Consider the following 16,841-nt stretch of genomic DNA (forward strand, 5'->3'; position numbering starts at 1 on the left):
TTGTGGAGTGAATCATCGGATGGAAGATCTTCCTCTCTGTCTCTCCTCTCCGTATATCCGCCTTTCCAATGAAAAAATAATAAAAATAAATCTTTTTTTATTTTTATTTAATTTTGACAATCCTTACAAATTTAATTGGGGTAAAAAAGGTTCAAGGCCTAAAGGGGGATATAGAGGAAGAAGCCCCACCCAGTTTCCCACCCACCCTAAGTCCCGGATGTGGGGCATGCTCTGAGATACTCGATCAAGTGGTTCCAATAGTTCACCATTCATGGGTTGCTGCCAGTCTCGCCACTCCAAGCACGATGTGGTCATTGATTGACACAGTCCCTTCTAGAGTCTCCATTTGCCCAGTTTTTTGCTGCCAACAGATAGCTGAGGTTGTTGCTTGACTTGTCCTGTCTTTCCTTGGTTAGGACTCTGAGTCCGGTGTCTCGAATGGGGAGATCCTCGAAGAAATTTTGAGGTATTCCCAGTCCAGATTCCTGCATGTTCTAGTAGCATAGGGCCCGGCACAGTCCATTGCCCCAATCAGCTGGTGGTTGCAGTTGCTGGGTCGGTTCTGTCTCCACCCGTGTCCTCTTGCAGTCCCGCCTGGTTCCGCCCTGGACGCACTTGTCCCTCGCACGTACCAGTAGGAGTTGCAGCCCAGTCAGGGCGGCCCACAGTAACCTCAACCAGGCCCACCCCCTACCCTGGCTTGCCAGTATATATGGCATACTAGCCCAGTCTGTCCCAAATACCCTTCTGTTCATATTCTTGCCAACAGGTGTTGCAACCTACTTCCATCCAACCATCTCCTCCTACCGTCCCTAATAGATATTGTTGGGTGTCTGTCTAGCCACCCCAGCCCCTGTCCTAGTTCCCATGCCCTCCCGTGGAAGGTGATGACCCACGAGGGAGGAGCCCACTATTTCCCTCCCAGGTCGCTCCCATTCCAGTTGTGCCCTCTCCAGTTGGCCCTGTGGTTCAACTCAACGTGTCTAACCCTTTGTACCAGCTTCCGCCAACTGGTGCTACAACTAAGCCCCAACAACCCTCACCAACTCTGATTGTAGCTTGCACCAGTGGGAATAGTCAGCCCAGCCTGGTTTTCACCCAATCTGGTCCACATGAGGTGCACAGGCGCTGTGTCCCTGCCTGGTCTGGTCTACCCCCCACCCAGCTCACGCTCCTCAGTGTAAGTTGCTGTTCAGCTAGGGAACCTCCCCTTATTCTCCTGTCAGCTCTGCCTCCTCCTTTCCTGGTTCTCACGTGTGTTGGTTGGGTGCTGCGGCTGCATCCGGCTCAGGCTACCTCACCTTGGCCCTTTGCGATAGCATAGTGGTTAAGGTCCTCGCCTTGCACGCGCCAGGATCCCATATGGTCACCGGTTCTAATCCCAGCGGCCCGCTTCCTATCCAACTCCCTGCCTGTAGCCTGGTAAAGCAGTTGAGGACAGCCCAAAGTTTGGGACTCTGCACCTGTGTGGGAGACCCAGAAGAAGTTCCTGGCTCCTGGCTTCGGACTGGCTCAGCTTCAGCTGTTGCAGTCACTTGGGGAGTGAACCATTGGATGGAAGATCTTCCTCTCTGTCTCTCCTCTTCTCTGTATACCCGCTTTTCCAATAAAAATAAATAAATCTTTTTTGAAAAAAAGAACAAAGAAGAATTTTTACGAAGTTGTGGTATTGTTAACAGCCTCCTGAGTCTCGTCACCCTGCACTGAAAGCACAAAGTTTTCTCAAGTTTCTCTTAAGCCTGCATCCCATCTCTGCTTTAATTTCCTTCATGTGCCTGGCTCCTTTAAAATATCTTAATTTCCCGAAGAGTCTCACCCTATCTTTTCCTTGGAGTCTTAGATGTTCTATTAGATTCCTTTGCAAGTCTTTCATTAAAGCAGCATATTATTTAACTCTGTGTTGTTGTAAAATTTTTTTCTTCCTGTTGTTGATTTTGTTTTGTGGCTTTTCATTGAAGGGGATGCATAGTAACTGTGTGATGGAGACTAGCACAGGCCGATGTGAAAATACAACACAATATGCATCTCTACTTAGGAATTAAAGATCCACTCCCAATGACACTGCAAAGTATATCTTGACAATAGGATGCTGGACTCTCTGTCATTGTCCATACCTAAAATGTCAGGATACACTTAATAGCAGAATGATGGACTTATGACTGCTTATGAAAGACTATACTGTTGTAATGATACAGGGGAAATCAGCGTGTGTGGGTGGGCGAGGATTTGGTTTGAGGAGGGAAAAGGGAAATCCCAGAGTCCATGGAACTGTTTTATAAAATAATAAACAAATTAAAAAAAAATCTTATGGTTTAAAACACGGTATTGAATGTATATTAAAATTCCTGTTGTTATCTAAACATGTATTTTGAATACATTCTTAAGTATGGATGGGATGTGGAATTAAATGAACTTGAAGTGATTTTTCATGGGATTGATATTTTAATTATGCAACCTACTGGTAAAAAAAAGAAGTACAATCTTAAGCTAATACCAAAAAAATCACATACCAGACACATAAAAGCTTAATATCTGTGTCATTTTAAATATATATATATGTGTGTGTACATTTAATTAAATGTATATATATTCACACATTTAAAATGCATTATAAATAGATAAAGTGTAAAATATACACACACTCGGAGCAGATTGGTATGTATTAGCTCCATGTCACAGACGTGGAAATGAAGCTCAGAGAAGTTAAGTCGCTTGCTGGAAGCCACATTGCTAATGGTGGAGCTGGAGTGTGCTCTCACTCAAAGTGGGACTTCCATTCTTAATCCAGTGGTTGCGGGCCCTTGAGAACACTCACACATCTTTATGATGCTGGCTGGGGCATGCACACATTTTTATGAAGTTGGTATTGGGTGCAGCTTTGGTGTCTCAGTCCATTTGTGGTGCTATAAAAAATGCCACAGGCTGAGCAGGTGATACATGTATAAAGAGCAGATGTTTACCTTGCGTGGTTCTGGAGGCAAGGTGGTCCCACGTGAAGTGCCAATGCTGTGTCTAGTGAGGGGTGCGCTGGGCTTGCCCTGTCCTTGTTGCACCATCCTTACATGCTGGGAGGCAGAAGGCAAGAGGCCTAAGCTGTCCTTGAAACCTCAATGGCATCCACTGCACTTTGGCCCTCATGATTTAGTTACCTGGGAGGTGACCCCACACCTTAGTAGTACCACACTGGTGATGACTTTGAAAACATGAATTTTGGCAGGTAGACTCATGCCAGAGTTGTTTAAGACTTCTCAGATAATTCCTGTGTGCAATATATTTTCTATCCCCTAAGGTGAAATGGCTCACCTGGTTTCTGTAAGTATTATGTGGAAACAGGCACAATTTTTACATATGAAAGCTTATCTCTCTGGATAAATTGTTTAACCTAATTAATGCGATAAGGGACATCCCTTCAGGGAAGGACAAGGGGGACAGTTGTAATTCAACCAGTAATTCAGTTGTAAAAGTACTGGAATTGCAGCTGCCTCTAGGCTTGGTGTGAGCACGGAGCCCTAGATGAGCAACTTCCGTAGTGTGTGCTGTTAGCCACGTTAGAAGTACGCGTCTACACTCTGCTCTAGGCGGCTTTCGGGGGCAACTTTGAGGCGTGAGAGCAAGTTTCTCTCTGAAACTTGTTTAGTGTGCAAATTGGTTGAAAGTGCACGGCACCTATGAGGCAGGCCAGACAGCTGGCGTCAAATATCAGGAGAGCACATTTCCCATCCGTTCGTTACAAGTTAAAAAGACACTCCCCTGTTGAAGTGGAAGGCTAACTGCATATTTCTAGAAAGGTGGGGTGGACAGAGTTAAGTAAACTTTGGGGAAGTAATCTATTTAAGCACTGGAGAACCGTACTTCGTCAAATATTTTTCCCAAGCAAGATGTTGATTTCAAGTGTTGTCTTTCGGGTCATCCGTATAAAAATCACTGTTGAGACACGCCTGCCACTGAACAGGACATTGCTTTCCTGATCTTAATCAGTGGATTACTCGTAACAAACCTAAAACAAACGTAATATATGTAATACACATATAATTACATAAAACATACCCATACATACCTAGATTCTAACTAATAGCTAGTTCCTGCGACTGCCGGTTGCATTGATTTAGCACCTTGTACTTGTCATAAAGTTCTTTCCTGTACGTCACTGGCTGAGAATGTCATTTCATGAACTCAGTAAGCCCCTGGATACACAACGGTGCCTTGCCATGTAGTTGTCCTCATTGGTGGAATATTGCATCCGACACAGGATTCACACAGGCACAGGCAAATGAAAATAAAAAAAAAAAATCACAGTTGTCTGGTATTTCAACAGTGTCTTGAGTCAGTCCAACAGAAGTAGAAAAATTCAGAAGTTACACTTTCATTTTTCTGTTGGTTCGGTTAGATAAAGCTGCTCTGAAAGTGTTATGCACCACCACCCCCCTTTGCCTTACTGTGTAACTAGACTTATTTCTGTTATCCAGAACCAACATACTTTTCCTTGAGTCCAAAAGTAAAGGAAATTACAATTGATACTGTGATGTTGAGTTTGGAAGAGCTGCATCTGAGAGTGGGAGACATTGCTAAGTCCGTAGGGATTCTCTGGGAACCTGGGGATGGCTAGGAGCAGCCCCGGTGTCACCCCCCACAAACAGGCTCCCTGTTCTGCTTGCATCTGCGAAGGTTCTACAGGGAATTCTTAAAGAATTTCATTCACTGCACACCGTTTCAGGACAAAATTTGCCTGTCCTAGTTCTGGTTTCTCTGGCATGATACTTCTAATGTGAATGTAGGGATTTTGGAAAAAAAAAAACTTTAAGTGCAATGTGCTATTTTAAGAACTTTTTCAAATACTGCCTTACGCAAGTCTCTTCATATAGTGCACAGTAGTTTTGTGTAGTTTCTCCGGTTATATTTTTTGTCTTAACTCCTGCGCTGTTTTAAAGTGGGTTTTAAAGTCACATTGTGTGCGTTTCGCCTCATGAGAAGACAGCCAGGTTTTTTTTGCTGGAGGCAAAAGAATGAATTTCATACCCATTAATTTGGTTGCTCTATGCCAAAATACCCAGTTTTCTGTTTTATTCATTCATCTGTAAATAATGTCTTAATATTTTCCTATTAGTTAAGTTTTAACCAAATGTCATTTCTTTCCCTGGTTGTATTTTTCATCTTACTGGTGTATTCTGCTTGATTTTAATTTGTGCCTGACATTTTTTCCTAAGGTATTCAGCCATCCGTTTAATAGCATGATGGAGGTGTTTCATAATCTCTTAGTGACTACTTTTGTTCGTCTGAGGAAGTATCATTGGCACAGTAGTAACTTCATCTCCTTTGGATTTTTTTTTAAAGATTTTTATTTATTTTTGTTAGAAAGGCAGATATACAGAGAGGAGGAGAGACAGAGAGGAGGATCTTCCATCCAATGGTTCACTGCCCAAGTGACCACAATGGCTGGTGCTGCGCCAATCCGAAGCCCAGAGCCAGAAGCTCTCCTGGGTCTCCCACACAGGTGCAGGGTCCCAAGACTTTGGGCTGTCCTCTACTGCTTTCCCAGGTCACAGACAGGGAGCTGGATGGGAAGTAGGGCTGCTGGGATTAGAACCGGTGACCATATGGGATCCTGGCGCGTTCAAGGCAAGGACTTTAACCACTACACTATCATGCTGGGCCCTTACAATTTTTAGTCCCATCCATCGTGAAGATTCTTTGGGTTACCTGTAATCTAGATTTAGTGTCATAGACACCAGTGTAGCTCCAAGGCTGAGAATGCAGTGGACAATGGAGAAGCCGAAAAGCAGGCTAAAGCTTTTAGTTTTGTCTCTGACTGTCAATGAACCGGAAGCTTTGGGGTCTATCAAATGAGGATGCTTTGCCTCCTTCCACTGATGCCATGAGGCCCAGGTGAGGAATGCATGAGGAAAGTCCCTTATAAACTGCAAAGAGTTAGGCAATTGTGACTCGCTACTGATGCACCTTTGAATTGTGGACAACCAGTATTATGCCAGTGGTGAAATTGGTCCAAGCTAATTTTTAAGATATGTGAGAAGGTGGAAAATGTGGTGAATTTGCCCAGTCGTTTAGCATTGGTGAAAGACAGTTTTGGCAGGGTCATTACTTTTTCCATCCTTGAATATACTGTCTGCCTTTCCGTGCTAGGCAAGACGTCATTTGTTTAAAATCTTTAAAGCTAAAAAGAGAATGAAAAAAGAAAAGAAAGAAATCTCACCTTCCAAACATGTCAACAAACTTTGGAGGGGCCTACAGGCTTCTGAGTCTACCCTTCTGCTGTGCCTGAATAGTAAACATTACGGGACCTCAGTGAGCTAGGCCAGTGATCTCACTGAGTCAAACCTTGGCGCCCTGTGTCTCCTACCACGCACTTTAGCAAGCTCTTGGATCACACGCAAATACACTCAGTTTTGTCTCTCTTCCCAGTGTGGTACCTTGGCTGTGTCCCCAAGTGATGGGACAGTGAAAAAAGTGCGAGTTGTTAGACCCCATGGGGGACTGACTGGTTTGATACGTGGCCTGTTGAACCAGTCTTACCCACTTACAGAATTAATTTTTTTTTTCTCTAGTTTTGGTGACTTGGGGTAAGTATCTTAAATATTTTTCGTTTTCTCCACAATTCAACTAACATTTATTTTTTTTAAAGATTATTTATTTATTGGAAAGTCAAATATACAGAGAGGAGGAGAGACAGAGAGGAAGATCTTCTGTCTGATGATTCACTCCCCAAGTGAGCGCAACGGCCGATGCTATGCCGATCCAAAGCCAGGATCCAGGAACTTCTTCCGGGTATCCCACACAGGTGCAGGGTCCCAAGGCTTTGGGCCGTCCTCGACTGCTTTCCCAGGCCACAAGCAGGGAGCTGGATGGGAAGTGGAGCTGCTGGGATTAGAAATGGTGCCCATATGGGATCCAGGTGCATTCAAGGTGAGGCCTTTAGCTGCTAGGCCGCACCGCCCAGCCCTCAACAAACATTTATTAAATATCCAACAAATATTCCAATGCAGGCCTATACTTCAGGTGAGAATCAGAGAACAAGACCAGGTATTTTTATGTTCTTAATACAGGAAGCATGCACAGGGCTGCAAATGCCTTCCTTGTGAATGGCTGATCAGATTTCGGAATGAGCTAACACAACAGCATCACAGCTTCATTAAGGACCAAGGCTCTTTTCTGGAACTTCCTGTTTTTCCCTTCCCGGTGTGACTTGCAATGATTTTTTTTTTTTCCTTATAAGCAGGAAAACTTTCCAAGAATATTCCTGAGAAACATCATCTCAGACCTCACTGGCTGTAATTGGTTCGCTAAATAATGATTGGCAAGTGTAATGAGACTTCCAGTGAGCTTGTAGGTGGGTAAGAATTACCACTGGGATTCAGTGCACTTTCCCGTAACACCTGTATGTATGTGGCAGACACTCAGAACCAGAGCTTAGCAACCAAAGGAGAGTGGAGAAATGGATTTTAGAGACAAACACGAGAGTCTGGAGAACAGGGTGTGACCAGCACTGTGGAAAGGAGAGAGGGCGAGGCTCGTGAGAGATGTTCTTTGAGCTGGTGTTGAAAGATCAGAGTGTGTGAGATTATGGCAGAGCAGCCAGGTGAGGAAACTGACATGGCAAAGATGGAGAAGCCGGTGGCTCTTGCAGAACCACATTTAGGAGGTACCAGTTAGGCCCAACACAACACTGGGAGAAAAAAAAAAAAAAGCAAGCCAGACTGGGACAGCGCTTGGCTGTGACGTTATCCTGAAGGAGGCCAAGTGGTGGTGCTTGGTCACGTCCCTGTGGGCACTCTGGAGGTGTGATGCCCATGCTCCAGGAGGTCCCACGCGGGAGCAGCCTCGGGGTTGTCATTCCCTGAGGTCTCTGATGGCTGGGAGAGCTTCACGCTGTGCTTCCACGCCACAGCCTTGGCCTCGCGTTTCCTCTCCTTGAGTGAGTCACCGGGATGTTGCTATGGAAAGGTTTGATGACAACATCTTCTTTTCCTTGCAGATGAGTTGGTCTTTTTGCTTGGATGACCAAAGTACTTTTTTTAAAAAAGTCCAACATCGTGCTAGAATGTATAGTTCTGTTTGCAGTCAGTTTTCCCAGATCTGTGAGACAATGCTTCCAAGAGAATGAACCTTTTCTTGAATTCTATTTCTTCTTTTTGTCTTTCTCTACTCTTCTCCTTTCTTCTGTTTTTTTTTTTTTTTTTTTTTGTATGCTAGATTTGTCCCCTTGGATTTTTCTTTTAGGAATTTTTTTTCCATCATTTTACAGGATTCATATATCTATTTATTTACATAAATCACCCATTTATCTATCTTTTCATTGCTGCATTTCTTCTGGTTTTCTAATTTACACACACACACACTTTTTCCGGTTTTAACTCTTTGTGGAAGTCTTTTAATTTTTCTTTATTTTTTTCTTAATGAGACAATTGATAAGCTTTAATCATTGTAAGTGATACGTTTTGTTCCTCTTGGGGTTGTTTTTCTCCTGTTGTGGCTTCGCCCAGCTCTCTTCTGCCTTGTAGGCAGGTGGGTCCGGTTGCCCTGCCCTCACGTGACCGCGAGGTGGTTGTTTTTCTCTGTCTTTTCCTTGGTCTTACTTCACATGGTAACCCCTCATGGAAATTACCCATCATCTTCATTCTGCTCCTTTTGAAGGGAAAGGCCGTTTCCTTGCCTCCTAAGAGGGGAGATGTGGCCAGGCCCCATTGTCTGTCATCACCCTGGGACGGCATGTATTGTGCCTATGAATCAGGGCTGGAGAGGCAGTTACTCTGGTGTAGCAGGCAGAGCCACCAGCTACTCTGTTCTCTACCCAACTTGTTGCCAATGTGCCTGGGAAAGCAGTGCTTGGGCCCCTGAACCACATGGAAGACCTGGGTGGAATTCTGGGCTATTGGATTGGATTTGACCTAAACTGGACTGACTGTTGCAACCATTTTGGGGATGGGGTATGGTGAACTAGTGGGTAGAAAGTCTGTCAGTCTGTATCTTTCCCCCCTTTTCAGTCACTCTTCCAAATAAATAAATAAATCTTTTTAAAAATTAAAAAAACAAAAGGCTGTCCCTGAGAAGCCCATGCCCAGCACCCTTTTGCTTTGGTAGCATCTTAAGGCACGGAAGTATGGAAAGGTGACAGTGTAGCATACAATTAAAATATAAGCCTTTTAACTATTAGCATCTTGTAGACATTTTGCTTCTGTTTTCCTTTCTTAAATATTTTCTTACTAATTTCTTCACTGACTCATAGGTCAGTGAATAGCATCGCTTGCTTCAAGAAGGTCTTTGATTTTCTTTTTCATTTCTTCAGTGACACATTGGTCATTCAATAATATGTTATTTAACTTCGTGTTGTTGTAAATTTTCTATTTCTCTTCCTATTGTTGATTTTGTTTTGTGGCTTTTCATTTAAAGGGTATGTATAGTAACTGTGTAATAGAGGCTCTCCCATCCGGATGTGAAGATACAACACAATATGCATCTCTACTTCCTAATAAAAAATGGAGACCCAGTGAAACTATTAAATAGATTTTGATAATGGGATGCTGGACTCTCTGTCACTGTTCTTACCTACAATGTCAGGATACACATAGATAGAAGAATGATGGACTTAGGACTGTTTCTGAAGGCCTGCACTGATGTAATAATTTAGGGGAAATCAATGAAGGAGAGGAGATTTGGGGCGCATAGAAGGAAATCCCAGAGCCTATGGAACTATATCATAAAATAATAAGTAAATTAAAAATAAAGCCATAATGTTCTAGAGGAAAGAAGCAAATATATTAAAATTAGATAGATATAGGTGTAGATGTAAAATGAGAGCGAATATATTAAACATAAATTAGAGGCTCTCATCAAAAACCATCCTACCTCACACCCAAGAAACAAAACTAAAGCTTGAGAGTCGTCATGCACCCACCCGTGGGAAGCACCCCCAGTAATGTTCCCCAGGCCACGTGCTTCTGCTCCCCTCCGAACTCATCACCGTCTCCTGGCTGGACTGGTCACATCCCCTCTGACTGCCCCACACGTGTTTTTGCCTCCTCCCTTGATTCAACATCTAATCCCAAGGGATTCTCTAAGAAAATTCCCCTACGCCTACAACTGAAACCTCTTCAACGGTTTCCACGTGCCTTGCAGAGAAACCTCACACTCTTCACCGAACCTGCCCAGACCTCTCACTGCCCAAGTCCCATTTTCTCCCATGCTGCCGCGCACGTGTTAATGTTCTCACTCTCCCTCTCAGATCCATCTCACATGGAGGGGCCCACAATCCCAGGGGCCTTTGTCAGGCTCCCCTGGGTGAGGGGCATTACGTCTGGACCTCATGGTGGCTGTTCCTCTGTCCTAGTGCAGTTCGTTATGCTTTTGAGGGTTTAATGCCCAGCTGCCCCAAGCTGTAAACATCACGATGGCTCACGAGTGGCTACAGTCTATGCTTGTACTCACAGATTCTATCTAGGGATTTGCCTACTTGTTAAAATGCGTTTGTCACCACCAAATCAGTACCCACTTTGCTTTCGCGGTCATGGAGAGGTGAAAAATTGCTAAGTTGCCCAACACACACCCCAGCTGAGATCGAACAAAGCACTATTTTCTGCTGTCACCCTGGTAACAAGTGTCCATTGTTTGGCCTCCCTCTTTTCTTCTTTTTTTTTTTTATCACAAAAGACTGATATACAAAGTGCAAGTGTGTGGATTCTGTCTGTGACTGTATGTGATTCTTTCTTTGTAAGATTTATTTATTTTTATTGCTAAGTCAGATACACAGAGAGGAGGAGGGGACAGAGAGAAAGATATTCCATCTGATGATTCACTCCCCAAGTGACAGCTCCCTGATTGTGGCCAGGGAAAGCAGTTGAGGACGGCCAAAAGTCTTGGGCCCCTGCACCCGGGTGGGAGACCTGGAGGAAGTTCCTGGCTCCTGGCTTCCGATTGGCCGTCTTTTTTCCTGTGCTTTGGCTTCATTATGTCATTGCTTGAAATGGCTCCAGGTATGGAGCTGAAATGCTACCCGGTGTTGCTGAGCGAGAAGGCTCCCTGTGCCATCCTTGGTATTGGATCAGCATTGTGGCTTGAGTAACAGTCTCACTGGCTCTAAGTTCAATGTCCCTGAATGAATTGCATCTAGGAAATAGGGTGTCCCCTTGCACACGTGGGCAAGCTGTATATCAAGTGGGTGATAGTAAGGAGCGATGAGACAGCATTAACCCAATCAGTGTTAGTGGCGACCATGAAACAAAACAAGGGTTCACGTTGGGACCTTGCAGGGCTGGCATCTCACATCAGAATCCTGATTCAAGTGCCAACTGCTCAACTTCCATTCCGGCTCCCTGCTGCTGTACTAGGGAAATCAGTGGAGGATGACCCGGGTGCTTTAGGCCTCTGTCTCTCTCTTGGGAAACCAGGATGGAATTCCAGGCCAGCTGTTCCGGTCATTTGAGGAGTGACTCAGCAGATGGAAGATTTCTTTTTCCTCTGTCACCCTGTCACTCGGCCTGAAAAAAAAAAAAAAGAAGCAAAACTACCACAAACTGTAAGACTCTATTACATTTTGTTAACTTCTGTTTCTCAGTAGCCAGCACAGTCACTTGGAAATGATAATTTTTTGAAATGAAATTTTGCAAGCATGTCTGTTATATGTATGTGTGTGTGTGTGTATATTCACTTCCAAATATACTCACATGCATGGGGGAATTACGTGTGTTATAAATAATACTGAGCTAAACTAAACTGAATGCTTCTTTCCTAACAACCATGTACCTCACAGCTTTGTTACTACTTTCTGATTTTTACACGTAGGTTTCTTTCTGATCCCAGTTCTGCTTTTCCATCTAGGATGCTGGAGAAATGGTTCGGTCCTTTGTCGGTGGTTTGGAACTCATCGTCAGCTTGCTCAAGTCAGATAACCAGGAAGTTCTGGCGAGTGTATGTGCTGCTATTACCAACATAGCCAAAGACCAGGAAAATCTCGCCGTCATCACAGATCATGGGGTCGTCCCTTTACTGTCCAAACTGACCAACACAGTAAGTAACACTCATTTTCTTGTATGCGTTCTGTTTCACGATGTTCTGGTGCAACGGCACCACGCAAGGAGCTTAAAATCCAGTGATCTGGATTGAACTTCACTGCCTGTCCCTCACGAGATAGGAGGCTTTGGCCAACTCATTTGCTTTTCCTGAGACTCATATATGCAAAAGCGTGTTTTAAACTATAAAACATTCCTAGACAAGGCCCTTGTAAAAATAGAGGCTACTGGCAGGTACTGTGGTGACACATAGAAGTGCTATTATGTAAGTGCTAGCTATCATCTCCCCTACCACCAGCACCGTTATTATTCTGAAGACAGTTGTGCAAGCCAGCAAGTTGATGGCATTCTTGAGCTAGAAGGCTCTGGCGATCACTGTATTGTTTACCTAGGGCCGGGCCGGATGGAACAAGCAGCCTGGAGAAACAATGACCTCACTGTGACCAGGAGGATTTGAGTAGAGTTTGGACTACCACTTGGCAGGAGAGCCACAGAGCAGAAATGCAGACAGCGGCTAGTGGTGGGTCGAGAAGACTTAGTTCCTCAGAGCGTATGCCAGGCACCAAGCCCTTGCCCACATCTAGAGACTAGTCCGGTCAATGCACACAGGCAGGATGCTCTTTGGTTCCATTTTGCCGATACAAGGTCATTACATACGAAAAGAAAGAAGACCAGGATAATGGAAGACTCAAAAGATGCCAGTGTGTGGGCTGTGCTGTCTTTCTCCCTCTTGGGAAATAAAGAATATTTCTGATGCAGAAATATTTCTAGGGTGAAGGAGTAGCTTAATCCACATATTCCAGTTTGGGAAAGTATTCCCTCAAGACTCTACAATGGGGAGGCACTGTGAAGCCGCTGCCTGGGACACCTGCATCCCAGCTCAGAGCGCCTGGGCTCCAGTCTTGGCTTCACTGCCAATTCCAGCTTCCTGACCGTGGCGCTTGGGAGGCAGCAAATGATGGCTCCGGTGCTGGGCCTTTACCACCCACACAGGAGATGCAGGTTGAATGCCCAGCTCCCAGCTTCAGCTTTGTTCACCCTGGTTACTGCAAGCATTAGGGGAGTGAACTAAAGGTTGGGTGATCTCTCTCTCTCTCTCTCTCTCTCTGTCTCACTGCCTTTCAAAAAAACACAGTAAACTTTAAAAATTAACAAAACAGGGAAGGGAAGATGGCCGACGTAGGAGAAAGGCTATGAGGGAGAGTTCAGTGAGAGAAGGTTAGAGTGCTGCAGAGGCAGCGAAGAGGAGCGGCAGGAAACCGTAGGGAGAGGTCCGTGAAACTCCCTGGGACAGTGTGGAGCCAAAAAGTTCCACACAACTCGGAAGAACAACGAGAACGGAGCAGGGCAAAGGTAGAGAAGCCGACATCCCACTCCAGACCTGCTGAGTCACCTTTGAGAGCGGCCTGACGGGAGACGCGGCCAGCTTGGAGACAGGGAAATCGGAGGGATCGTCGCCGGCGGAATTCTTCAACAACAGCAGAAGCAGACTGCAGCAGCCGGACTTTGGTGAGCTGGGGATTAACGTGGCAGCCTCCGCATTCCCCACCCCCTGCTGAGGCTCCAGCCTCTGAGAACACAAGGGGCGCAACCTGAAACTGTCAGGTCTGTGCCTTGGGAACAGCGGTGCGTGTTGGTGGCTGAAAAGGTCCCGGGAAAGCGCCTCAGATCTTCCTGCGCTAAGTGGGCCAGTGCATCTCAGCGCGCGGAGGCTGCTGGTGGGAGTCTGGAATCCCCGACACCCTGAAACCCTGTGGGTGGGCGACAGCACCAGGAGGACTCTGAGAGCCGCGCCGGGCTGGGCTAGGCGGTCCCGCCTGCAGCAGCCGCCTCCGTAGCGCAGGAGTCAGGAGGGTGCTGAACTGGGAAGTGTAGCGCTGTGTGTCCCTGACACGCAGATGCCACTCCCATAGTGTGAACTGTCCATTCCTCGCCTCCCACCCCGCAGTCCTGAGTGTAGGCGACACACCGGGAGAGCTCTGAAATCTCCTGTGCCACACTGGCACTGTGCGATCCCGCTGAGAAGTTATTTTAACAGGCGCCTGGGTCACACCTCCTCTACGGTCCTGTGAGGAGGAGCCACACACACACCACGAGTGGTGGAATCACTGCACAAGAGCCACGCCCAGAAAGTGCCTCAACCACAGTCTTGTGTGTGGGAGACACACCAGGCGGGCTCTGAAAAACCCTGCAGTCCCTGACAAGGAGAACGCAGGGAGAAAGCACATAAAACCTTCTACGTCCTGTGGATTCCCGTGCAGGGGGCGCGCCCAGAGAGCGCCTCCATCCCTCCACGCCCTGCGGTGGCACACCTGTAGAAGAGGTGCCCAGAGTGTGCCTGGAATCCACTGGGCCCCCAAGGTGGTGCTCTACAGCCCCGGGCCCTGAGAACGCACCAACGGTGCCTTGAAAATTACCACGCCCGGCAACACCACGCTTGCAGGCTCCAATCTCTACAGGAAAGCACCTGACAGCCCCTCAACACACGGGTCCATTTGCCTTACCAGAATACACCAACGCAATGGGAAAAACCACTAGAAAGAGCTGTGCTCCAGATGAAAGAGCCAGCACCCCACCAAACATGGGCCAAAAGCCATTATCAATATCGGCGATGCGAGATGAAGACATGGACGTGTTACCAGCAAAGGAATTGATGAAAATAATGCTAAAATTTCTCAGAGACGTGGACACAAAGCTGGAAGACTACCAGAACCGCATAATCACCGAAATACAACAAATCAAAACCAAACTGGATGCCCAAGAGAATAAAATTGAAAGCCTCATCAACAGAATAAATGCGGCAGAGGAAAGGATCTCTGAAACAGAAGACACACAAAATGAAAGTGCCCAGCGAATTAAACAGCTAGAGACAAACCTCAGCAAAACTAATAAAATGATGCAAGAGATGAAGGATTACCTTAGAAAATTGAATATTCGGATCATCGGCCTCCCCGAGGGAGTAGAAAGAGAATCTGGGATGCAAGCAGTGCTTGATGAAATTATACAGGAAAACTTCCAAAACACTTGGAACACGAATCCACCCCGCATACAGGATGGACAGAGAACTCCCAACAGACATGATCCAAAGAGATCTTCACCCAGACACACGGTGCTCAAGTTCTACTCCAATGAAGACAAAGAAGGAATCCTGAGACAAGTACGAAGTAGAGAAAAGATCACATACAGGGGAAAACCCATCAGAATTACTGCTGACTTCTCCGAAGAGACCCTACAAGCAAGGAGAGAATGGACAAAGATCTTCCAAGTCCTGAAACAAAACAACTGTCAACCAAAAATAATCTACCCAGCAAAGATCTCATTTGTATTTGAGAACGAAATCAGATACTTCAATAGCAAAGAAAAACTAGAAGAATATGTCTACACAAAACCAGCCCTGCAAAGTCTCCTTAGAAATGCGCTAGTCCCGGACAAAAAGGAGGCAAATCACAAACAAAGTTGGCAAATAAGAAGGTCTCCAAACTAAAGGCCGCACAAACAAGACAACTACATAGGCAACAACACATACACAACACAAACACATGGCAGGGCAAAATTGCAACCTCTCAATTTTAACTCTCAACACAAATGGTCTAAATTCACCAATCAAAAGACAGAGATTAATAGAATGGATCATCAAACAAGACCCAACCATCTGTTGCCTACAAGAAACGCATCTAACCAGAAAGGATGCAAAGAAACTGAAAGTGAAGGGATGGAAAAAGATATTTCACGCTAATGGACGAGAAAAAAAAGCTGGGGTAGCTATCCTAATTTCAGACGAGATAGATTTCATTCTAACTAACATCAAAAGAGACAGGGAAGGCCATTTTATACTGGTGAAAGGAATGATCCATCAAGAAGCAATCACCATCATTAATGTTTATGCACCGAATCTTAATGCACCTAGTTACGTAAAGCAATTACTTACAGACTTAAGGGAAGACATAGACACCCGCACAATTCTTGTAGGCGATCTCAACACACCTCTAACAACAATGGACCGGTCTACGAAACAAAAACTCAACAAAGAAACAACAGAGCTCACACAAACAATAGAACAACTGGACTTAGTAGACATATATAGAACTTTTTATCCTAAGGCCACAGACTATACATTCTTCTCAGCGGTGCATGGCACCTTCTCCAGAATCGACCACATGATAGGACATAAAGCGAATCTAAACAACTTCCAAAACATTAGTATCATACCATGTACCCTCTCAGACCACCATGGGATGAAACTGGAAATCAACAACTCAAAACTCCCCAAGAAGTATACGCACTCTTGGAAATTGAACAATATGCTATTAAACGAACATTGGGTCAGAGAAGAAATCAAAGATGAGATCAAAAAATTTATGGAAACCAATGAAAACTCTGATACAACATTCCAAAACTTGTGGGACACCGCCAAAGCAGTGCTACGAGGTAGATTCATCGCAATCGGAGCGCATGTCAAGGCCCAAGAAAGACGCCAAATACAGGAACTAACCTCACACCTCCAGGATCTGGAAAAACAGCAGCAGAAGAGTCCCACGCACAATAGGAAACAAGAAATCATCAAAACAAGGGAGGAGATAAACCAAATAGAAATCAAAAAAACTATACATAAAATCAACAAATCAAAAAGTTGGTTTTTTGAGAAAATAAACAAAATAGACACTCCACTGGCCCGATTGACCAAAAAAAAACAAGAGAAAGTGAGAATTAATAGCATTAAAGATGAAAAAGGCAACATAACAACAGACACTGCAATCATTAAGAAAATAATTAGAAATTACTACAAAGAACTGTACTCCCACAAATTTGAGGACCACCAAGAAA

General features: G+C 45.1%; 1 protein-coding gene across 1 annotated transcript in view; it reads left to right on the forward strand.

The window, feature by feature from the left end:
- Positions 1 to 16,841, forward strand: part of LOC121167496 (outer dynein arm-docking complex subunit 2-like) — a 148,228-nt gene that overhangs the window by 75,553 nt on the left and 55,834 nt on the right. The window contains exon 12 of the mRNA XM_040996937.1: positions 11,827 to 12,015. Coding sequence (XP_040852871.1) covers positions 11,827 to 12,015 — 189 coding nt within the window. The remainder of the gene's footprint in view (positions 1 to 11,826; positions 12,016 to 16,841) is intronic.

This window comes from Ochotona curzoniae, unplaced genomic scaffold (assembly GCF_017591425.1).
Source record: "Ochotona curzoniae isolate NIBS_2020 unplaced genomic scaffold, NIBS_Ocur_1.0 patch378, whole genome shotgun sequence".
In the NCBI taxonomy this organism is placed as follows: Eukaryota; Metazoa; Chordata; class Mammalia; order Lagomorpha; family Ochotonidae; genus Ochotona; species Ochotona curzoniae.